This window comes from Myxine glutinosa, chromosome 12 (genome assembly GCF_964187855.1).
Source record: "Myxine glutinosa chromosome 12, kmMyxGlut1.1, whole genome shotgun sequence".
Taxonomy (NCBI): Eukaryota; Metazoa; Chordata; class Myxini; order Myxiniformes; family Myxinidae; genus Myxine; species Myxine glutinosa.
Genome location: NC_136272.1, coordinates 41,834,613 through 41,859,554, shown reverse-complemented (window position 1 = coordinate 41,859,554; position 24,942 = coordinate 41,834,613). Strand labels below are relative to the sequence as shown.

Below are 24,942 nucleotides of genomic sequence, written 5' to 3'. Positions count from 1 at the left end.
AAGGGGCGAGGGTAGAGTAGGTGACAGGGGGGGTGACGTACGTTAGGGACGAGCTTTCTCACTTCACTCTCCGTGCGCACCTCGCTCTGCATTACCTGTGTTGATGTGTACCCTTGCGCCCTTGCCCTCGCCGATTCTGCTTTGTCTTCCTTCCCCACCCATGGACCGTGCTCTCTGGGCACTGAGGGGGAGCGTGCGGGAGCCCGCCATTGTGTGCCCGAATCCCCGCAACCAGCTGCCTGCATCCACGCACCACTTATGGACCACAGTACTGTGGCCGAGCACCACTTATGGACCACACGTTGTGTGGCACGGCCCCTCTGCTGGTACTGGCCAGGTTGGCCAGAGAAAGATCTTGCTTGCGGACCTCGGTGAGGTGGCACCAAGCCATACAGGTTGACCACCCATAGCTGGCCCCTGTGGGCCATAAATAAAAATGGACGCGTTTTGTGCCTTTTTATTATGTCCAAATAGGCCGCAAGCAAAGAAGATCAAGAGGAAGAACAACATCAAGAACGACGGGCAGCAGAGGGAGCAGAGGATCCAGACCACCAGTTGTGTGTTTTTTTTTTGTTATTGTGCAATGTCGCACTGGATGGTGCGTGACTGTGCATTTTGGTGCTTTGGTGTTTATTGGTGCTGGTGCGTCGATGCAGTGCATGCTGTCTCCTCCCTCCCACAGGATTCTTTTTGTTTCCTAAAAGAAAAATAACAGGTCCAGGATTGCGTTTTGTAAATAATGAAATAATGTCACTTGTAAATAATGCTCCCCACCGTCAATGTGTAGTTTGAAAATTAATTCCGCAATTCGGTTAGTTGTGGGTGTGAATCTGTTAGGTAGGGTGCAACGTAATAGGGGGACATATTTATTGTGTTTTTAAAACTGTCACACTCAGGGTCAGGATAATTGTAGAGGGAACTACACCTGAGTGTCACATTAAGTTAAAGTTTTCGGGCCGGGACGTCCCGTGAGGAATGAGGGTGCTGTGTTGCAGTTTTTAGAACCTTCACTTTATCAAATTTAGTATCAAAATCCCTTGTAAATAACCCCTGTGTACATTTCCCCTTAATTGGCTGTTAAATGAAATGATCGCACCTTAGCTAGTCCATGTACAAGCACGTAGCCAATCATAGGACCTCTCCATAGTTATATCGTTATTCTGTGTTTCAGTTAAGGCTATGTTCCCACTAGTCGATCTTACGTTGCACCAAATCAAATAAGATAGATCCCCCTTTCGATTGCCCCAAAGCCTACATTGCCAGCAGCATGCGCCTACATTTCCAACCGCATTCGCCTCCATTACCCACGCGGTCAGCTCGAAGAAGAAGGGCGTTGCCCGCCCATCGTCATGAGAAGGTGGAGCCAGAAAGCCCTTGCCGACCAACCAAAACTCAGTGGTTTGGCTTGAGAGGGGCGGAGAAAGAAAGATCGAGCAGGTTCGTGAAGGCTCCAGGGCGTGGCTATATAACCCGTTACGGGAAGCCCCCACGAGAGATGAGCGAGGGAGCACGGAGGCAGTTTTCTAAAAGGAAGGCGCTTGAGTGTGTGAAGAGAGACGCGCAACCTGCGGGAGTACAAGTAAAGGAGACGCTGTTTTCAACCAGCCCTGCCACGTCAAGCTCTGACGAGCTGCTGCGAGCATCCCGGCGGTGTGGACCTGAGGGTGGACAGTCGGCGGCTGCTCGCTCCCGGCCCGGCCGTTCTGCTGTCCCACCTGACCCTTCCCATCCTTCAAGCCATTCCTGCCTGCCATTCCCTATTCGTGTGAGTGTGTTTGTTCTGTCCTGTGGGTATAAGTTAAGATTGTTTTTAAGAATTGCACTGTATCTTCTTTCCCTGTAAATTACATTTCTTTTCTTCTCTTTGATTTTGGTTTGTGTAAATAATTAATAAATACCTGTTCTCCCTTTACTTTGGTTTCTTTCTCATCTGATCGCTTTCGTCCCTTCTGTCAATTGAGTTCCTGTGGTGCGATTTCGGCCAACGCTTATGAATCGGGTTAGTCTTTGCTAACGGCTCGGATTTCGGATTGTGAAACCGCTCGGCAAACTCCATCTTGTCCGGGATTCGAGCGGAGTTACCCACCTGCCTTGTGGAGGGATTGGCGGAGGTGTACGGGAATCCCTTGACCAATCACCTCGGCCAATCCCACCCCACAGGGGAGCGGGGTAGCTTCAGGATCGGAGACGGCCAGTGCAAAATACAAGGGGGGTTAGCCCCCCCCCCCCCTTTGGTCAGGGGAGCGCCGTCCCCGATTCCGTAACAATATTTAAGAGTTAAAATAAACATAAGTGTTAAGATAAACATAAATGTTGAGATATACACAAGTGTTAAGATAAACTAAGTGTTAAGATAAACATAAATGTTGAGATATACACAAGTGTTAAGATATACATAAGAGTTAAGCTATTTAAAAGATAAGATATAAGACAAAATATAAGGGTTGAGATATATACAAGTGTTAAAATACCAGATAAAGTCCAGGTGCAAGTATAAGTGATAAGATATTCATAAGAATTAATTATTTTTAAAATTGGGTTGGGGGAATTTTAATGGGCTACCAACACCTTTTTTAACTGGTAGATAAATTATAGAACCAAGCAATAACCAAACCAAAGAGTGGGCAAAATCACAGCCTTAGTATTTAAATGTAAAACATAATGAAAGTGGTAAATGTCAAAAAGGTCTCATCGACAAGTGTAACCAAGGCAAGTGTAAATAAAGCATACAGACTGAGGGATATAAAAAGATTTAATGGATGTCAAGTATTCAATGGAAAATAATTTACCATGATCTCAAAATAATATGTGAGTCGGGAGGTGCTCAGATCAGAACATCGAGGGAGGTTTTTAAAATTTCATCTCCACCCAACAAAGATATTTAAACCAAGAACCAAATTCCAACATACTATTTATCAACATTCTGGATGGTGACGAGTGTCAGAAGAAAATTAAGCTGTTCCCTAAAATATAACATAAACAGATATTAATTGGTTCTCTTTATGAGTCTAATGTACGTATAAATATACCAGGATGACAGATAATAAAGAGATTAGAGTATATTGGGTCTCACTCACACACAAGTAGTATATAAATGTTGGTTCTGAAATAAAACCTCAACAGGGAGCGAACGTTAGTGAGCGACGAGCGCCAGCAAGTGTCTGTTGAGTGGTTGGTCTCAGAACCAACATTTATATCTACGAGGCAACCATCCATTGTTTGGACAGTGAAAGCATTTATCATGACTAATGAAACATTCCAATTGGTTTGTGTTTGTGATAGATACCAATAGTAATTTTAAAAGCAACGAGAACGCCACTCAGAAGAGCGCATACTCCCGCCGTGGGTCGAGTTGGAATAATACGTTTTGTTTAACATCCCCTCTTCCCAAAACAATAAATGAAAAAGAAAGTAGGCCGTAACTGTCAGATAATTATTTTGATATATCTCGGAATTAGAGGAGAAAAACATCATTTAAGAATAAGAATAAAAGCTTTAATGCAGTAAAACAGAAAAAAATTCCCCAAAAAAATTCCTGGATCCAGAATAATATCCTGAGCTTGACCAAAAACTAATCAATTCTTCCTTATCCCAAGGGTAATCATCCCACCAACTTTCATCCAAATCCGTTCAGAACTTTTCCAGATATCTTGTTCACAAACACACGAACATACGAACACACATACGCACACACACACACGGACAGACACGATCAAATGCATTACTCCCTGGCGGGAGTAAATATTACACTGTTGAACCAAACATGCAACATTATATGTAATTTTATTCTCTAAATAAATTGATAACGAGAACGCCACTCAGTGGAGCGCATACTCCTGCCGTGGGTCAAGTTGGAATAATACGTTTTGTTTAACATCCCCTCTTCGCAAAACAATAAATTAAAAAGAAAGTGGGCCCTAACTGTCAGAGAATTTATTTTGATATATCTCGGAATTAGAGGAGAAAAACATCATGTAATTTAGGAATAAGAATAAAACCTTTAATGCAGTAAAACAGGAAAAAAAATCCCAAAGGATTTCCCAAAAAAATTCCTGAATCCGGAATAATATCCTGGGCTTCACCAAAAACGAATCAATTCTTCCTTATCCCAAGGGCAATCATCCCATCAACTTTCATCCAAATCCGTTCAGAACTTTTCCAGATATCTTGTTCATAAACACACGAACACACACACGGACGGACACGATCGAATGCATTACTCCCTGGCGGGAGTAATAATAAATATGAGCAAGGCCCAAATACATAATTACTCTGTGCAGAATGTGCTGTGCCAAATGTGCCATCCACAACAACAATGCACCATCTGTAACACACAGTTCAAAACAAAAAACATTTGCGCAACTTCTTCACATTTGTGCAACAAAGTAAAACACCTACCTTGTTGTTTGCGCAACTTCTTCAGCTCTTGTTCTAGGCAAGCAAGACGCTTCTGACGCTGTTGCGTTTCACGCACAAGATTTTTCTTTTCTTCTGCCTTAATCTATTGGAGATACGTTTTAACAGTCAACTTCCCTCATTTTTGTGTGCTTTTCCACCACCCTGGAAATAAATAATGAATACTTACCGGGACAGCACCTGAGGGTTGTGGCATGGTAGGTGTACTGAGGGGATGGTGAACCACGATCGGTACTAGTGTCCTCACCTTTTCTGTGTCAAGGTCCACAGTTTCAATCACATGTAGGTTTGGACGTTGTGCCCGAGTAGTTTTCACAGAAGGAGAAGGAAACAATATGCTCATATTTTCAGTTTCTGTTGGAAAAGGTAGGAGATGAGTAGGTCTAAGGCAGCCTTGTGGATGTGGTAACTGAGGTGTAATGCCAACATTATAGTATTCCTGACGCCAGGGAGGCATTGGCATTCCCGATATCCAAGGAAAGCCAAGCGGATGCCTTTCAGACATAGGTGGAGCAGAATATGAAGCCATATTTGGAGCTGGAGCTGGAGTTGAAGGTGAAGCTGGAACCATAGATGAAGCAGGAACTGGTGCATTGCCAAAGAAGGCATTTGGTGGCTGGTAACCTGGATAAATTGGGCACGTCGTGTATTGTTGGGGTTCTTTGGGAGTTGCTGCCTGCACGGGGATGTTGGTAGGTGTTGGTTGGTGTTGATGATCTGTTGGTGCTGGCTGCTTGGGAATGTTGGTAGGTGTTGGTTGGTGTTTATGATCTATTGGTGCTGGTTGCTTGGGGATGTTGGTAGGTGTTCGTTGGTGTTGATGATCTGTTGGTGCTGGCTGCTGGGGGATATATTTTGATATTGGTTCATGGCTACTGGGAAAATCGTTTTGTTTTTTTGCCATGATAAGCTGAGTCAACTCACTGAGGCTTAAGTTAAGACCAAGGGTATGAAGAACAGTAGCCAGATCCTGCTCAAACCGCTGTTCATTTTTACCATCATTCCCAGCAAATGTGTTTGATGGTGGTGCAGATACCGTGCAATACTCTTTAACCTTATTCACCATAAGTTTTTCAGCCTCATACCTGTCACTTCGTGAAACTGTTTGTCTGTCGATAGCAACTTTATTTTCCAGTTGCCTACCATACTTGCCATCATCCCCGTAAAGAAAGTGCTCCTCGTCGTCGATGTTTCTGATTTCTGTCGAAGGCTTATTCAGCGCTTCTTTGAAATCTGCAATACCCGGGATGCAGGAAGTATTCATGCCATAGTCACTTGCAGCAAGTTCAAAACCACTGCTCGTCTTCCTGGCACAATGTTCTCGCTGATAGCGACGCAAAATGTCTGCTTCGTCATCCGATTGCTGGGTACACAGGACAATTAATTTTACGACTGACCAAGACACTTGCCAACAAAGTAATGATCTTAGCTCATAACCACCACTGGTACATGTTAACTACAAAGCTGTCAACTCAGCAAACCAAATGTGCGTGTCTGTGCAACAACTTTTTCTTGGCATGATTTCAAATCAAATAATTTGGAGTGCAACAATAGCTGATAGAGCAACAGACGTATGAGAATGTGAGACAATGGTTGATCTCTGCAAGAGCATAATAGAAAAATCAAATGCATTTCTCCCACACGGGATGCATAACAGTTGACAGATCTGTAGCTTAAACTAGATCTATTCACTCAAGAAAAGCTAAACCAAATGGGAATGCACAAAGTTTTCTGATTTGTTAATTACTTTAAGCAAGAATCGATTGGCACTTTACTGGAAAAAAAGTATTTAATGTTACAGTTTTTGATCTTAACATGACTAAAGTAGAGACAGTGCTGTTTGCAATGAACAAATGCTGTTAACACATGTACCCACTCTACATCAAACATTTCCTGCTTTGCAGTCGCACAGAAAATACTTTGAGTACCATAATCATTTGCAAAAACAAACAAGGAGAATTTATTATGTTAACTTAATGAACGTATCGATGCCATTATTTTCCTCAATCAACGATGCCTATCATAAATAGAAGCTACCGATTTCTCGGGGTGATATTTATAGAATTCCACCCAGCATGCATCGGAAACTAACTTCAACAAACGGTCACAGAGAAACAGTGCAAAAGATATCTCAAAATGTCAACCTCATTTCTTGCCCAGCTCAGATACTTAGCGGGAAGAGTCATGTCCCCCCTTGTAAATAGATGGAGGTAACCCCTCTAGAGCACCTGTCAATCAGTGCATGAGAGGCTGGGATTTGTACAAAGTACCATATGTATATCTAAGTGCTGTAAATCTACAATATGGAATTGGTGTGACAATCTGGGGTTGGCACAGGGTGAAACCCCAACATACCTCAAATCCACAATGACAAAATGTGTTTTTGAGATACTATTAAATAGAAAATGGCAAAAGGTACACTGTTTTTGAAGCCATATCCTCAAAGCTTGGGTCAAAAGGACAGTTTTGCAAATTTAACCTTGAAATCTTTATCCAGTTGCAGGATATGAGCCTCCTAATGTGTATAAAGCGGAGACTGGATTTGCAAGTGCCAAAAATGGGCAAAGCACCAGATCCTTAGGAGGAAATAAATGGAAAAACACAGACAGGGGGTGAAATATTTTGTTGAGTAATTCTTACAATAAATTAATTTTTACAAACCTTGTTAGCAAAATCTGTGCCAGTCACCTGGAGACCACTAAGCATGGAATAACCTAGAAATTATTTAAGCAAAACAATAGCAAACAGGATGGTTAGCATTATGACCATTCAAACTTGAAAAGTTCAACTCTACATAATTACCGAACTGAAAAGACAGACCTCTGTAGTCAGGTCTCTCCCATCGATCTTTTTCCGAAAATACTTCATGGGTTGAGCTAGAGGGATATGGGGTTTGTGCAAGACGTGGTCACTCACGGGAGATTGCTCTCGACGCAACTTGCATTTTTCAACATGTAAACGCCTCTCCATATCTTCCAAGATTATCTGTTTCATCCTCTCTCTTGTCATCTCCTCTTTCATCTCTTTTCTCAGCCTCGCCATTTGCAACTCCTCAAAACCGCTATCTTCATCATTGAGTAAAGATTGGGAGCATTCTTGAGAGACAGGAGGAGCATGGCAAGATTGCGCTCGACTGAAAAAGCAAGAACAAGATGATCGGGTTTTGTTAAACAGGATATGGTTTAAACATGGCTAATATTTTTGTGATTGACAAGGGAGAAATTGAGCTTGAGCAAGCAAATGGATTGGTAGTAATGTGAAGAATTTAAGAATGTTAACTGAATAAGTGGAGTGCAAGCATTACAGGAGGGATGTAGTCCGAGGGTTATACCAAAGGTTGTTATACTATCTCCTCCACCTGTCATACAAAAAAAAACATCAAAACCTGTTTTGTTTTGGGTAAAAGGAACAACATTTGGGAAAACCCTCAATGCAAAACAACGGTATGAGAAATGAGGGGGTTTGGTGGAGGAGGGGATGGGTGATGGGCTAGGTCAATGAACTTGGCTTGTTCTTTGTTGGCGGCATTACTTACCTATACAATCGTTCAACAGGTGGACCCAATCGAGCATGGGCAGAAGCCAGTTGATGGTCTGGTGATTCACTTCGAAACTGGTCATTTCCTACAGTAATGTGAATATTGCGATCTTCTGCACGATGGCTGGGTGAGTGTGACTGACGGAGCTGTAAAGGATGTGGAAGCAAGAAAATAAACATCCGGTAAAAACTCTCCAGAAAGGCATTGTGAAAGCTCAAGACCGGGAAAGGAGCAGTGTGCAACGGTCATATTAATTTATAAAACCTTCAAGAGTATATTTCACAAAAAAAAAAAAAAAAAATCTCTTTTGTGTGTTGATTTGTACCATTACTAATCACTTTTTCGATGGAGTGATGATCAAAATAGGCATATGCTCAGATAAGCTTACATGGTATTTCAACATTGCAAGCGTTATGAAAACGTGCTGAATGACGTTCTCAAAGAATGACGAAGAGCAAGTGGTTATTGCTTGGATATTAAATGCCCTGAAAGTGAGAAGTGAGCTTTTTTGCATACAACATTGAAGCTCGTGGAAGAGCTCAAACACAGAACAGATCAGAACGTAACAGAACAAAAGGAACAGTGGAAAGAGAGGGGTGAAAAAAAAACACACCACCAGCAGGGACAAGGGATAAAATAGAGGGAAGCCTTAAAGGGATAAGGGATGTGAGAAAGAATAAGGCCCAGGAGAAGACACACTGGGTGCACAAGATGAAGATGGATACAGAAGCAAACTCTTAAGAGGGAAAACTGGAAATTTGGAAAGTGATGGGCTTGGGGGTGTTAACGAGGGTAGAAAAGATAATGGTTCAAAGACTGGGGATCATCTGAGATAATGGTGAACAGCTATCTTGAAGACTTGGAGGAAAGAAAGATTGAAAAGCCTATGGAAGTTGGTTCCACAGGAGAGAGAAAATAGGAATGAACTTTTCAGGATCGTCACCGAGTGGAGGTGAGCAGCGATTCCATATTTTGGGAGTTTCACATTTCATCATTCCATATCTTGGGAGGCATTCTTTTTGCAAAAAAAAAAAAAAAAAAAAAAAAAAAAAAAAAAAAAGACGTATCCAGTGCATCTTTGTACACAACGATATACAACAGCACATAACACTTCACGTACCGAATAACACAAAATGCGTTTCACATAGTCATACAGTAATTGTCTTTCCCTAATTTGAACTCATTCAGTGAAGTGTAGTTGGAAAGCACGATGACTTCCAGATGGAGAAGAAAAACAAGAATAACTCGAACTGCCACTTTACAACTGCTGGCAGTGATGACCGGTTTCCTCGGCCTTCCCGCTTTCATACAACTTCGCTTTTGATACAACCCCGCTTTCAGACAACCCCACTTTCATTGGACATGCTTTGATACAACCCCGATACATAGACACGTATCCGCCCCGCGCGCGCGCGCGCACACACACACACACACACACACACACACACACACACACACACACACACACACACACACACACACACACACACACACACACACACACACACACACACACACACACACACACACACACACACACACACACACACACACACACACACACTTAATTGTACAGTATCGGTTGTTCCTAAACTTAAATATAAACTAGAACGGGCACTCGGTAGAGCGCATACCTTCGCCGCAGCTACTTTTGTTGCCAAAATAAAAGACTACAAGATCTGTGTAGCAAAGCATTTTGGCATTAGTTTCATACAAATTGGACACAAATTGACCGCGCTATGGTAAAAAGACGATTTTGACCTTTTCATGACCTTGACCTTGACCTTTGACCCGATCGATTCCAAAATCTAATCAAATGGTTCCCGGATAATAACCTATCATCCCACCAAATTTCATGCGAATCGGTTGAATACTTTTTGAGTTATGCGAATAACATACACACACACACACAGACATACAAATAAATACACAGCGATCAAAACATAACCTTCCGCTTTTGCGAAGGTAATAATTTAAAGGATTGTTGTAAATGATGTTAATTTCACAACATGCCATATTCAACTTTATTTAAATTGCAAATCTCAAACATAGTTTCTCCACCTAAAGCAAGAACGTTAACCCGTAAGCAATTGACTAGTTTCCCGACTGCATGGATCATCAGCTGGGCACCGTTCTTCCTCGAGGTTTCAATCCTTTCAGCCCAGGACCACTCCAAACGGCAGATCCACACCCTCGATCATGGATCCACATCAATAGATGGTACATCAGTAGATCCACAACTTCAGTTGCGTCCAGGCAGTCAGTCAACCCATCAATGCACCAACATATTGCATCGCACATTTGCTACAGGTCAATAGGTAAACTATATTTGAGGTTTTACATGTAATTAATTCTTTAGTTTCTTTTAACTTGTAACATCTAGCCGTTACTGTGCAATTAATTATATTGTTTGTGGTTTTCATGCTTTGAAATGTAGTTGAACAAACATAAAATATCACATAAATGCAGTTTAACAAACATTAAAATCACATCAACAAAGAATAAAACATATGAATATATGAGAAATAGTTGTGGATTTTCCACCAAAAGATAATTACAAATCAGCGAGAGAAGCGACACACACACACACACACACACACACACACACACACACACACACACACACACACACACACACACACACACACACACACACACACACACACACACACACACACACACACACACACACACACACACACACACACACACACACACACACACACACACACACACACACACACACACACACACACACACACACACACACACAATTATTATTGTTCTCCATCAATTTATCCCCAGATGATGCTCAAGACATTTCATCATGATTGGATGAAGTTGTGTACTTGTCGAATTATGACATCATAATGGAGGCACCTATGACGTCATTATTTTTTTTCTCCACTAATTTATCCCTTGATGATGGTCAATGCATGTCATCCTGATCGGATGAAGTTTTGTACTTGTCCAATTATGACGTCATAATGGGGGCACTTATGACCATCATTCAATTGGGTTATTCTCCATGGAGTTATTTGCAATGAGACATGTCTCAATCTTCTCTATGCAGCACTTTTTGAGAAAAAGAGATGCAATTTTTTTCGGATTTTCCAAGATGGCGGCCATACCACGTCACCTGTGACATCATAGTTATCCTAAAAAGATTCAACATGCCCAGGAGCACCTATGGTGAAAATTTCCTGTCAATCCATGCTATGACTGCAGAAAAAGTGATTTTTAAAGAAAATAAACCTGAAAATCGCAGAGCCATAATCTGATATGGTTGAGTTTCTTATTCTTCACCCAATGACAACTTGCAGCTTCTAAATATAAAATGCGAGCGATCGTGTCATATGTTCGTCAAAAAAAGTCGGAATTTCGCCAAATCTGTTTTGGTCGTGTGTTGATATACCTCAGCGATTGACAAATCTAAAATCTGAATTTTATTTGAGGTCAAAATGAGTATGGTCGCTCCATACTTTGCCTGCTCGTCAAGCACAGTGTGATAATTAATCCATTGCCCACTCTCGAAGACTCTTCTTCTTCACGCAATAACAACTTCTAGCTTCCAGACCGTACATCCAATCATCTTGAAACCAGACAGAAGCCTCTCCTCAGTGAAAGACACGTGAAAGCCCGCTTGGAGTTTGCAAAAAAGCACCTAAAGGAATCTCAGACTGTGAGAAACAAGATTCTGTGGTCTGATGAAACCAAGATTGAACTGTTTGGCTTCCGTCTGGCCACTCTGCCATAAAGCCCAGATCGGTGGAGTGTTGCAGTAATGGTTGTCCTTCTGGAAGTTTCTCCCATCTCCACACAGGATCTCTGGAGCTCAGCCAGTGACCATCAGGTTCTTGGTCTCCTCTCTTACCAAGGCCCTTCTCCCCTGATTGCTCAGTTTGGCCGGGCGCCAGCTCTTGGAAGAGTCCTGGTTGATCTAAAGTTCTTCCATTTATGAATTATGGAGGCCACTGTGCTCTTGGGATCCTTCAATGCAGCAGACATTTTTTTGTAGCTTCCCCAGATCTGTGCCTCGACACAATCCTGTCTCTGAGCTCTGCAGGCAGTTCCTTCGACCTAGTGGCTTGGTTTTTGCTCTGATATGCATTGTCAGCTGTGAGACCTTATATAGACAGGTGTGTGCCTTTCCAAATCATGTCCAATCAATTGAATTTACCACAGGTGGACTCCAATCAAGGTGAAGAAACATCTCAAAGATGAGCAAGAGAAATGGGAGCGACCTGAGCTAAATTTCAAGTGTCACAGCAAAGGGTATGAATACTTATGTAAATGTGATATTTCAGTTTTTTCTTTTTAATAAATTTGCAAAACTTTCTAAAATCCTGTTTTCTCTTTGTCATTATGGGGTATTGAGTCTAGATTGATGAGGGAAAAAATGAATTTAAACGATTTCAGCATAAGGCTGAAACATAACAAAATGTGAAAAAAGTGAAGGGGTATGAATACTTTCTGAATGCACTGTATGTGTACGTGTACGTGTGCGTGTGTGTGTGTGTCGTTGGTTAATATCTCTATTTGTGGATTTCTGAGGTGGAACAGAGTCCTCCCAGGACCCAAAGTATCTATCTCCGCGTCAATAAGGGATCACGGTTCATGGACCTCGCTGTTCAACTTTTTCAGAGTTTTGTTCCACGGGCACTTTTCAGGATCGTCACCGAACCACGGATTGCCTCCAGTTGTAGTTCATTTGTGGTAATATTCCCGGAGATGGTTTTCAAAATCTCAGTGAGGTTCTTCTTTATCTCTCCTGTTGTTCCATTTATCACTGGCGTGTGTATGTGTATGTGTATGTGTATGTGTGTATTGGCTGTTTAATATCTCGGTGATGAAATTCATACATGGACACAATCAACATACCCCATTAATGTAAATAGACGCAGGGATGGACAGGCAGCATCCATTTAATCAATGATGTGGGGATGGTTTCACGTGATAATTGATTGAGACCATCCCAACTTTGTTTAAATACTTTATGGCACACATTCTTTATTAAATGATTTTATTATTTGTATTGGGGTATTTAAACAAATTGCAGTTGGAAGCTGTTCAGGGCTCAGTGACAATCTTGAAAAGAGCCCTCAGAACGAAACTTTGAGAACAAGCGTTACGCCTAGGTCCCCCGTCGGTGAAGTGATGCGAGTTGACAAAGTGGAAGACGCAAGGCGGCCATCTTGGATTTTGACGTGGCGACCCAATTTTCAATACCTTTCTTCCTTATGCCGAGATACACCCACACACCAAATTAGAAGTTGGTACTTCGCTTATTTTTCAAGATATTTCGCTCACAAGGTTCAGACATATATATGGTGGCGGCCATCTTGGATTTTGACGTGGCGACCCAATTTTCAATAGCGTTCTTCCTTACGCCGAGATACACGCACACACCAAATTAGAAGTTGGTACTTAGCTTGTTTTTCAAGATATTCATCTCACAAGGTTCAGAGATACATGGCGGCGGCCATCTTGGATTTTGACGTGGCGACCCAATTTTCAACAGCCTTCGTCCTTGTGCCTTGATACACACACACCAAATTAGAAGTTGGTACTTCGCTTATTTTTCAAGATATTCATCTCAAGGTTCAGACATACATGGCGGCGGCCATCTTGGATTTTGACGTGGGTTGCACCCACAAACCAAATTCGAAGGCGGTCCTTCGCTTACGCACGCACGCATGCCCGGATGGACGGACGGACACACGGACGGAGGGGAAAACCATAGTCCCCCTTTCGCTCCGCGGTGCGACGGGGCACAATAACAAAACTTCAGTTTGGTCGATGAATCGTGATCCCTCATCAAAACAGAAGGGGATACTTGAGCCCTGAGTGGACGCAGTTCCACCTTCTGAAAATCGCATATGGAGATAACACATGAAATTTTAATGGAGAGGAGGACATTCGGCATACCTATGATAAAACCAAAAGTGTCGCAATCCTTACTCTGTGAGGAGGGGATTGAGGCCGCAGTCTCTGTGGTGATGGATCGTCATACTCTCTGTGGTGTCTCCAGGTGTCCTTTGGTTCTCGTTCCAAGTCCTTATAGACGTGTAGCTTGCTGGCTTTTCCCCGGGAATGGTGATGCATATCCAGGTGGTGTGGTATCTTCTTATATCGATCCTCGGGCGTCAACTTATAGTGAGATCGAGAAAGTCGCTCCGGAGGACTGCGACTTCTCAAACTGTGATCTTGGTGTGGGTAGGGGTCTTTATAATGTCGTCGATACATATCTAATGGACTCGATCACTCTTGATCAGTCTGCGGAATACATAAAATGTCATGATAATCATAGAATTAGAAAGACATGTAAAGTTATATTGTACAGGGTGGGCTATATGTGACGTTACTCCCATGCATATTTTTATTTCAGCGACTAAAATTTATTCCACACGTGTTCACATGTCATAAACACAAAGTGACATGAAGCATGAAACAAGAATTTTTTTAAATGTTTCAAAACACCCACTTGACATGTACAGCAATCTAGTGCAGCAATAGAAGGCCCAAAAGTCTGTATTTTTAGAGTTACCCAAACCAAAGGTAAAAATTTGTCCTGATGGACAACATCAAAGCCTACGGTCGGTCTCAGCACATATAATCTGCATGATGACGTTGCTCTGGAACCTGAGCGAGCAGATAATTTCACGTTGCCATAGCAACCTACTTAGTGACAGCCATGCCAGTGTTAATGAACCCAGCACCCCCATCTTGAAACTTGGCATAATGTTACACAATACATTGTTGCATGACTTTCTGAAGTTGTGATGTGTCACACCTAAAACCCATCATATATGTTATATTTCCTCTCATCTTGATAAATTCCTCAAATAATATTATATCCGACTGTCCCAAAACAAGGATACAAACAGTGTGTACATGGCATTACATAGATTTACACCAGTTACATTGGAACCCTCACAATCCAGCAAACAGCATATTCGAAAATTGGTTTCCAAGTATGTTCACATGTAAATCCGAAGATGAAAATCCACCTATTAGATGTTTTTCTGTACATGAGTAGTTAATTAATCCTTCTTAATGACTAATTACAGGACGGCATCGAGGTACGCACACTCGCCTCTCAGATGTCAAGCCTGGGTTTGAATCCCAACCCAACTATAAACTGTCAGTTCGGTGTTTCACAGGCAGACCGATTCATCAATGTGTGTGTCGTCCCTCAGATAGACGTTAAAGTGGGAGTCCTGTCTGCTAGCATGGACTGGTGGACAGCAAAGATCCCATGGTGTCCTTCACAAAGACTCGGTGAGCTATCGCCGGCACCATGGCCTGGCCAGCCAGTCCGTGACAACTCGTATAATAGTGGCCATTAAAGAAGAAGAATGACTAATTAGCGCGTGCATGTCTGCCCAGCCAGCGTGTGTCTGTGTCAACGTCTTCTCGATCTTCATACGTTTTGCCATCCAACATCCAACCAATAGCTTTATCCACTGTAGGCAAAATACTTGCTTGGACTCTATTTTGGGTCTGAACTCGTATTATTTATGAGGTGCTGAAAAGCCATTGCATGGACATTACCTTCTCTACTCATTCTTCTTCTGGCTCCTATGTTTCGTGTGATAATGTGTAAGGTACAGCAGTTTCTCTTCCTATGATAGAAGGCCTCAACTACACCACGGGTCACCATTAGCAACCCCTTGCAACAGAGTTACCATTTCGCTCTTCGGTAGTCAGCAGGCTTTAGTGTCCATATATTTTTATTTGATTCTTTGCTAACTCCACCACGGACCAGGCTGCACGTCTTTTACGATGGCAGATTTCACCACAAATGAAGTTTTTTCCAGTCGAATATTTTTCGCTTGTCACTGATCTAGCAAGGCATTTACTTGAACTACCTTCACATGCATGCTCACTACACCACCACCATTACTTGATTTACCATCACCTTTGGTTAGAGAGGCCTTACGTTTCTCCATAGCCCTTTGTACATGCGTTTTACTTCAGTAAGTTGATCCACAGTTTCTATGATAGCGAAAGGTGACTACCATTTAGGATTTGCTGCTCATGCTCTAAAATTTGTCTTGCTTTTTGGAGAGCCTAACATCAAATTCAGAAGCCTTCCTTAGAATGTCTATACGTCACAGCCCACGTGACCACTTAAAGCACCTTATACCTGAAAACAAATAAATCAACATTGTTAGGTGGCACGTTAGTTAACATTTATTTCTTCAGCAACGATTTAATGGGTAACAGCATAATATATGCAAAATGAGTTGCCTCGAGTGACACATTTTCAGCACTACACATGCCAGATAATATTTCACCCATGCTCACAATATTGTATGCACAGACGATGAAATCTGTGCATCAAGAAAAGGTAATTTTATAGTGTAAGACTCAGCATGAGATGCAATGTTGATGTAGAACAGCTAAACCTTGTCCAATGTTAACGCAGTCATATTAAGGGCAAATAACCCTGTACCAGTTCTGTGCAGCAAAAAATTCCAAGAAAAACGCATAAATATTGTCGTGTTCCTAGCGATTAAAATCTTGACCAGGAAACAAATTAGCTGAGCAATGTTTAACTCCGAGGCGACAATCAAATGCGGACTTTATACACGCAGGGGAAGAAAGGGAGAAGGGGTAACTTAAGAGCTTACCTGTGGTCCGCTGGCAGTTCCCGAACCTGTAGAAAATAACTTAAACAAAAACAGATTTAGAAATGTACAAAAATAACAAAAGGGTTTATTAAAAGAAATGCCGAAAACAAGAGGGTATACTAAATTCCGAAACGGGACGTCCCCCCACACCAGACTTAAGACACAGACGAAGGATTAAAATAAACTGAAAAATAAAATTGTGTGGTTTATCGTGCATTTAGCTCTGATCAGCTCGGAGGGGGGGGAGAGGTCTCGCCAGGAGTCGCCAAGGCCCCGGAGGTCCGTGCGCGGGAGCACACCTAGAAGGCCTCGATACACCCTTGTTCACTAGGCTTCGTCACGCCGCAGCGGCAAGCCACGCTCTTCCACACGGAGAACCGCAGTTCCCGGGCCGCGGCTCTTCCTGCGGCCTCTGCACGTCTCCCGATGGCGTCTCTGAACACGGTCGATCCGATCGCTTCCTGGAGCCCGTCGTCCACGCACAATCGTTCGCGTGGTCCAGAACATGAGCAGGCACAAGAGCGAGAAGGAGAAGAAAGCAAGATAGGCAAGAGAGCAAGGGCGCAAGAGGGAAAATGCCGGTTAGAGTTCTTTTAATGTCCTGCTCTGACGTCATCGGCCCTTTTCTTCCAATCTTCGCAGGCCAACACCACAGGACCAGCTCCCCACCAATCAGCGCGCAGTCCGCCTTCTGACGTCGTCGGTCGTGCCTTGCCAATCAGCGTGAGGCTTCCTACTCGCCCTTCTCTCTACCAATCAGCAAGTTGCTTCTTACTCTGCCCTGGTCAATCACGGCTCCTCGGGGCGTGTCTTCGGCCTGGTCGACCTTGGTGGTGATGTAGCGGGTTGCCGCCCATTGGCAGTGCTCAGAACTGGCTTCCGGTTGGTTATTATTATTATTTAGTGGACTTTAATGGGCAATTCTAACTAGTGTTTATGGTGCGGTGCCAAAAGAGACAAAGGATAAATCACCAAGGGTAAGACGTACAAGGGATAATTTATCCTTATTCCCTACGCACTAATTAACATTCCCCGCCCCCTCGTGATGGACAAAAATACAACTTAGTCCGACATCCAGGCTAAACAAATTCCCTGCTTATTACATGGTGGTTCTTCTTCTTCACGACATCGGAGCACGCTACCTATACACATTTACCTGGTCCAAAGTCATCACTACCCCACCGACATAATATTTTTCTTTTATACAAAAGAGAGTTTTAAGCTAGTAGAGCATCCACTTAAAATTTGGTTTGAGTTACTCAAAAAATGCGACCTTTGATGTGCTGCAGCCCGAATACTTCATCAGCAATGCCTAACAAGTACAAGCTCCAAACAAATAGCTAGTGCGAGGTGGCTGAAGGTTGTTTGTGAACATCGCAAAGGTAATAACTCTATATAGAGAGCTGTACTCATGGACATCTCAGAAGGTAAAACGCTTATAATGCAACTACACCAAGTCTTGAACTCATGTATATTGCCCATACAAGTTTGTTGCCAAGGTGGTTTTCCTTCGGTTTTATTAAAAATCTCTATACATTTTTCAAATATGGGTCAAAACTAACCTTCTCTAGACATTCCATCATAAAGGGTCACTCCATGTTTTCAAAGTTCATATATACAATATATACAATCCTAGTTTTGTCTGGATTAGAATAAAGTCAGTCAGTGACTCACTGTAATAACTACCACAGGGAAGTCATGTGTAGTACTGTGGTGCAGTGTTTTCCAATGTAACTCGTCATATACAGTGCATTCAGAAAGTATTCAGACCCCTTCACCTTTTTCACATTTTGTTATGTTGCAGCCTTACACCACCGGTCAAAAGTTTTAGAACACCTAAATTTTTCCAGTTTTTATTGAAATTTACGCAGCTTAATGTCTCAATGTACTCTGAAATTAAGCATAGAACAAATAAACAATTGGAGATAAAAAAAATAAATCATAGAATCATTTTGTTTAACAAATTCTAAATTTAAATTTTTGACTCAGCAAAGTAGCCACCTTTTGCAGATATAACCGCCGAACACACTCGTGGCATTCTTTCAACAATGGAAATCAAATATTGTTCGGGAAGTTCTTCCCAACACTGTTGCACAAGTTCCCACAAATGTGTTGCACTTGTAGGTTGCTTTGCTTTCACCCTTCTGTCCAGTTCATCCCAAACCAGCTTGATGGGGTAAAAGTATGGAGACTGTGCTGGCCATTCCATGATTTGAAGCCTACCGTCTTGTTCTTTTCCTCGAAGGTAGTTTTGACATAGCCTGGAGGTGTGTTTTGGGTCATTATCTTGCTGTCGGATGAACCCCTGACCAACTAGGTGTATACCAGAGGGTATTGCATGGCGCTGCAAAATGCTGTGGCAGCCATTTTGGTTCAGGGTGCCAGTCACTCTGTGCAAGTCGCCGACTCTGGATCCAGCAAAAGAGCCACAGCCCATCACGCTTCCTCCTCCATGTTTGACAGTTGGTGTCACACACTGAGGAACCAACCTTTCGCCTACTCGACGGCGTTCAAAAACCCTGCATGATGAACCAAATATTTCAAATTTTGATTCATCGGTCCATAAGACCTTCTTCCAGTCTTCAGTAGTCCACTGGTGGTGCTTCATGGCCCAGGCAAGCCTCTTTTTCTTATTTTGCCATCTTAGCAATGGCTTTCTTACTGCCACTCGACCTGTCAAACCTGCAGCTCGAAGTCTTCTCTTCACAGTTGAAACTGAGACTTGCTTACTTCGCCCAGTGTTGGACACATGATAGACACATGAAAGCCCGCTTGGTGTTTGCAAAAAAGCACCTAAAGGACTCTCAGACTGTGAGAAACAAGATTCTGTGGGCTTTCATGTGTCTTTCACTGAGGAGAGGCTTCCGTCTTGCACTCTGCCATAAAGCCCAGATCGGTTCAGTGTTGCAGTGATGGTTGTCCTTCTGGAAGTTTCTCCCATCTCCACACAGGATCTCCGGAGCTCAGCCAGAGTGACCATGAGGTTCTTGGTCACCTATATTACCAAGGCCCTTCTCCCCCGATTGCTCAGTTTGGCCGGGCGGCCAGCTCCAGGAAGAGTCCAGGTTGTTCCAAACTTCTTCCATTTAAGAATTATGGCAGCCACTGTGCTCTTGGGAACCTTCAATGCAGCAGAATTTTTTTTTGTAGGCTTCCCCAAATCTGTGGGGAAGATTTTCTCTTTGTCATTATGGGGTATTGAGTGCAGATTGATGAGGGGAAAAAAATGAATTTAAACGATTTCAGCATAAGGCTGCAACATAACAAAATGTGAAAAAAGTGAAGGGGTCTGAATACTTTCTGAATGTACTGTATAGTTAACTAGGAAGAGTACCTGTCCCAAGTGACAGGAAAGGTGAGCCAAAGTATCCGACCCAATGATAGGATACGTTTAAGTTCATCTATCAATTTAAATAACATTCAATGGACTTTATAAAGGTTAAATCTATAAATTGATATTAAATCTATCTGCCATGATCTTTCCTGGGAAAACCACATTTCCAAGCTGGCCTCCAAAGCCAGTCGCCGACTGGGCATCCTCCGTCGTGCGAAGTCCTTCCTTGGCACACCTGAGCTCCTCACCACATACAAGGCTTTCATCCGCAGCTCAATGGAGTACTGCTCTCCCCTCGGGGCTGGTGCTCCTGCCTCACACCTAGCTCGTCTTCACGCTGTTGAAATCAAAGCATTCAGAATCATTGGAATCTCCTGCGATAAAGCTGATTCTGAGGGCCTTTCTCTCACTCACCGCAGGCAGGTTGGTGATCTTTCCGTCTTCTACAGACTCCTCTCCGGCCTTGCTCCCCCAGCTCTCTCTGGGCTCTGTCCCCCAAATATTCCTACAGGTCGCACAAGATCTGCCAGCAGCCCTCTTATGGTTAAACTGCCAAAATCAAGACTCTCTACTCACCTTCACTCCTTCATTCCTCTTTTCTCCCACCTCTGGAACAATCTCTCTCACTCTCTTCAATCCCACTCCTCCCTCCAGGTCTTTAAAACAGCTGTTCACCACCATCTCTTATCTTCCCCCATCCAAAACCTTGATCTTTTCTACCCCCGCTAATTTCACCCGAAATCCACTTTTTTGAAATACCAACTTCTTTCCTGGAAGTCCTTGGTGTCCTTGTGTTTTATACTTCTCCCAACCCCCTCCCCCTTCCCACGCCTCCTCCCCCCACACATCTCCCGATGTCCCTGCTCTCAAATGTTGCGTTTGTGTGCTTCCCCTTCTCTCCCCATCTTGTCTACCGCTCCCCTTTTTATATACTTTGTTTGTTTGTCTGTTTGATTTTTTGTGTGATAAATGTTAGCTCTTTCACGAGCCTCGATTCTGTATACAAAAACAAACAAAAAAAAAAGTGTCACACTCTTGGTTTCACTCAGAACCAAAACTCAGCTACTTATACCGCCCACTGCGAAATGGTGGTGCCACATCAGATTGTGGAAGTTCGATTTGTCTAAAAAGATGGCAAAATATCCTGGTTGCAAAACAAAATTTGGCATCAACGTCTTTTCAAAAGTGAATGTTGAACCAGCCAATAGCTTGGATTAATTCCAATTCCACTGTGACAAAGGAATTATCCTATAGACCACAAGGCTTTAAGTCGACACAAACTGTGACTCAGAACGCTTGAGGCGGATGGGCTGCAACCTTTCGACATTTGAAGATGCTTTTAATAGTCACCGTTGGTCTTTTTCACACTGATGAGAAAAGCTATTGGGAACTCATGGCGATTGTGAATACAACACTTCTGTTTGGAGCTGTTTTACCTCACGTCCGTCCAGTGGAGCATGTCATTTATTTTTACATCAAGCAAAAAAAAAAAATCCCCAATTATTTTTCGATTCCATTATATTCCGACATAATTATTTAGGCCATGAGTTCCAATCGTAAAAATATCAAATCAGATTTCGAATATCAGCTTTTAATAATCAGTTTGTGTGGTCGTACAGATTCTATCCCCATTCATCGGGATAGGTTTTAAAGGCCAATCTTTTAACAGTTCACTACGATCTATTTTGAGGATAAAATAAAGTTGCAAAATATTTTCCTTTCAAGAGTAATGATGTCTTTTCTTTTGAAATTACTCCAAACCCTGGTGGCATCTGGTCAAATCCATTTCTGGTGTTTGTCCCCCTTCCATCCCCTCCCTCACCTCAAATGGCTACACAGCCGACTCTGCACGTGAAAAAGCCAAATGCCTAAACTCTGTGTTTACCTCAAAATCTTGTGTCCCTAACCCATCCCTCCCTGTACCCACCGTACCCAGTCAAACCCAGTTGCTCCTGGACTCTGCGTCTTTCTCTCCTGACAAAGTGGAGAAGTTTGTCAAACCTCGACTCTGATTCTGCAACTGGACCAGACGGCATCAGCCCACGGGTCCTAAAATCCTGTTCTTCCGCTCTTTCAAATCTTCTCTCCATTCTCTTCACCCTCTCTCTTGCTCAAGGTCATCTGCCAGCATCTTGGAAATCAGCCAACATCACCGCTTTACACAAAAAAGGTGCAAAAACAGATCCTTGCAACTACAGACCAATCAGCCTTCTCCCAATTATCAGCAAAGTCATGGAATCCATCATTGCTTCTGACATCAAATCCTTCCTCTTCTCCAATGAAGAGATTTTTGGTTCATAGTAGAGGACCTGGCTTAGACATGTATGCACATAATTTAGGAGAGGATAACTCAACTGTTATCGGCTAATATGACCCCAAGGAACAACTTGGGATGTGTGCCAAAATCTCTATCCGGGACGAAAAGCCCGAAAATGACCACGCCCTTTTTAAAATGACCACGCCCTTTTCATCTGAAGTGCTACTTCCGACATAGCTGTATCTTCGAAACCGTTGGAGCTACAGATTTTCTGAGGTGCTCAAAATGTTCAGAATGGCCATGTTTAGGGGGATCATAGAAGAGTGTAAAATTTCTAATTTGATATTTTACGAGAAAATGGCTAAAAACCGTGAGGTCAACTTATTACCATACAACGACCTACATACTGGAATTGCCATATATTTATAACAGTTGAGTAATCCTCTCCTAATTATGTGCACACATGTCTAAGCCAGGTCCTCTACTAATTAATATAATCATTCGATTATAAACTAACAAGACTGCTTCATAGCACCAGTGCTACAAGATCCGGAGAGAGTGAAACAGTGAGAGAACGACTTATCCATCCAGTGTCACAGAGATAATATCTCACTGAAGTACAGCGAAATGGTAAGACAAGCTTTAATTTATTTACCTAGTCTTATATCTGTGGCTTCTGTGGGTTAGAAAAGTGGAAAGGCACCACGCCACGGTAAAGGGAGGATGCAGTTAAAGGAGACGCATTTTGCAGTTTGCGCATGTTACAGTACACCCAGTACAGTACAGTACAGTACAGTTGTGGTTCCACCTCTACCGCGGATGAGAGGCCAAGAGGGGTCTTTTGTTTGAGGTGGAAAATATTTGATGGTAGAGCAAACTTTAGTCTTAGCTTTGCCTAGCAATCTAATAGTAGTATAATTGTATTGGTGATAGTGATATCCCATGCCAATCGAGAATTTGAAACATGTTTATTTTATATTCAGGATAAGGTACCTCTCGCTGCTCCTTGTGCTACACCAAAGCCGATCAAGCCGATTAATCTCGAGGAGTGCATCCTGTGCCACAAGAAGAAGCAATCTGAGTACCTCTCTAGTGGTGAAATCGGCAGGGGGTATATTGTTTCATTTGCCAAACAAACAGAGAGTAATGACATTCGAGCTGCTAGGGTTCTTCGACTGACAGTGCAAGAGCAGGGTATCATAAAATACCACACCTCATCTTGCTACAGAAGTTTTCAAAGGGATATGGCTAAGACTGGCAGCATAACCCAACCATTAGAACAATCAGAACCATCTCAGCAGGGGCTTATTAATGATACATCTGAGCGATGCAGCAAGAGATTTAAGTCCAGTGTAACTACAAATGTCTGTATCATTTGTGGTGCAGGTTGCAAGACAGTTAAACAGAATAAAATACACACATTGTTCAGAATCTGTGAAAAGCCGATGGCCCAAAAACTACTAAATGCGGCCATGTTGTTCAAGGACCAAGTGTACACTGAAACAGCGGCAATGTGTGAGCTCGATGATGTTTTTGCGGCTGATATCCGATATCACGACCATTGTTGTAAAGGCTATTTCAATAAATATCACGCTAAAATTGAGGAAATACTGAAAAACCTCGAAATGGAGGATTCGGTAACAGCCGGAGACGACTCCTTCAAGGCTAGATTTTTAGCCCTTGGGCTTGATTTTAGTAGGTCAGCACACAGTCTGACTTCCATCAGAGACAGGCTAAATGAAGATTCAGCTGGAATAGTGTCAAACAGAGCTGTAAAGAAGCTAATCATCGAGCTGTATGGAGACGCCGTCTGCTTTACATACCCAAATAACAAACAAATATCCCAGATGGTACTTTGTACCAAGAGTTCTCCAGAGGCCTTGGTTGAGTCCCTGAGAGTTTCACCTGTCAAACGGGTTGCAACTGAGCTGGCGCAGGAGCTGAAAGAATACAGGTTTGGACTGCAGATGAGCTTCTGTGAGCCCCAAGACCTCCAACTGTCCGTGGACAGATTCATTAAGAACCCACCACCAAGATGGAAGGAGTTTTGCTCCTATATTTTCAAGGGGAAAACAACCTCTCAGCTGAAGACTGATGTAGTCTTTCAAATTCTGCACTACATCCTGACTGATGGCAAAGGACCAACACCTTTCCATGTCATGGTGGCTCATGGAGTGCACAGTCTGACACGATCAAAAGAGCTAGTGACCGCTCTTAACCATCACGGAATGTGTGTCAGCTACAACACAGTCAAGAGGATTGACGTGGACCTCGCTGAACGGATCATCACTACAGCAGGTGACAATAGAGTACCTCTTCCCACTGTCCTTGAAGCAACAAGCCCACTAAATGGGGCATTTGACAACTTTGACCGCAATGTCATTTAGCGGTCCCTGGAGCAAGGAAACGTCTTGGAGCTCTCTGCACGGCAGCAAAAGTTTTTTCCATTCGTGTTCGTCAATTCCTACTCGTTTTTTTATTGTGCATGTGTTGCAGGGTGTTTTTCCAGTCGGTGTTGATTTGCAATTCTTGCAAACTTTTGGAAAATTTAATCCTTTTCTGTCCCACCGCGTGCGCGGCCTAGTTTATCTCGGCTTCCCTACCCCCATAGGTGTTCTGTGAATTTAAGTTCTTTCCTTCGCTGTATTGCTTATTTCTTAGATTTTCTCTTCTCCCCCTAACTTCCCCGAACATCGACCACTTGTCCAACGTTTTAAATCTCTTCAAAGTCTCTTCACGTCTCTTCTCGTCTCGGGAACTC

The 24,942-nt window shown here is 42.8% G+C and overlaps 1 protein-coding gene across 2 annotated transcripts in view; it reads right to left on the bottom strand.

The window, feature by feature from the left end:
• The window catches only part of LOC137437946 (uncharacterized), a 101,923-nt gene that overhangs the window by 68,415 nt on the left and 8,566 nt on the right, over nucleotides 1-24,942 (bottom strand). For both annotated transcript variants that reach the window (XM_078766303.1, XM_078766302.1), the window contains exons 2-6: nucleotides 13,916-14,230; nucleotides 7,952-8,100; nucleotides 7,333-7,549; nucleotides 4,664-5,779; nucleotides 4,399-4,501 (exon numbers count right to left, since the gene is read on the bottom strand). In XM_078766303.1, the coding sequence (XP_078622429.1) occupies nucleotides 4,399-4,501; nucleotides 4,664-5,779; nucleotides 7,333-7,549; nucleotides 7,952-8,100; nucleotides 13,916-14,200 (1,870 nt within the window). In that variant the 5' untranslated portion in view covers nucleotides 14,201-14,230. The remainder of the gene's footprint in view (nucleotides 1-4,398; nucleotides 4,502-4,663; nucleotides 5,780-7,332; nucleotides 7,550-7,951; nucleotides 8,101-13,915; nucleotides 14,231-24,942) is intronic.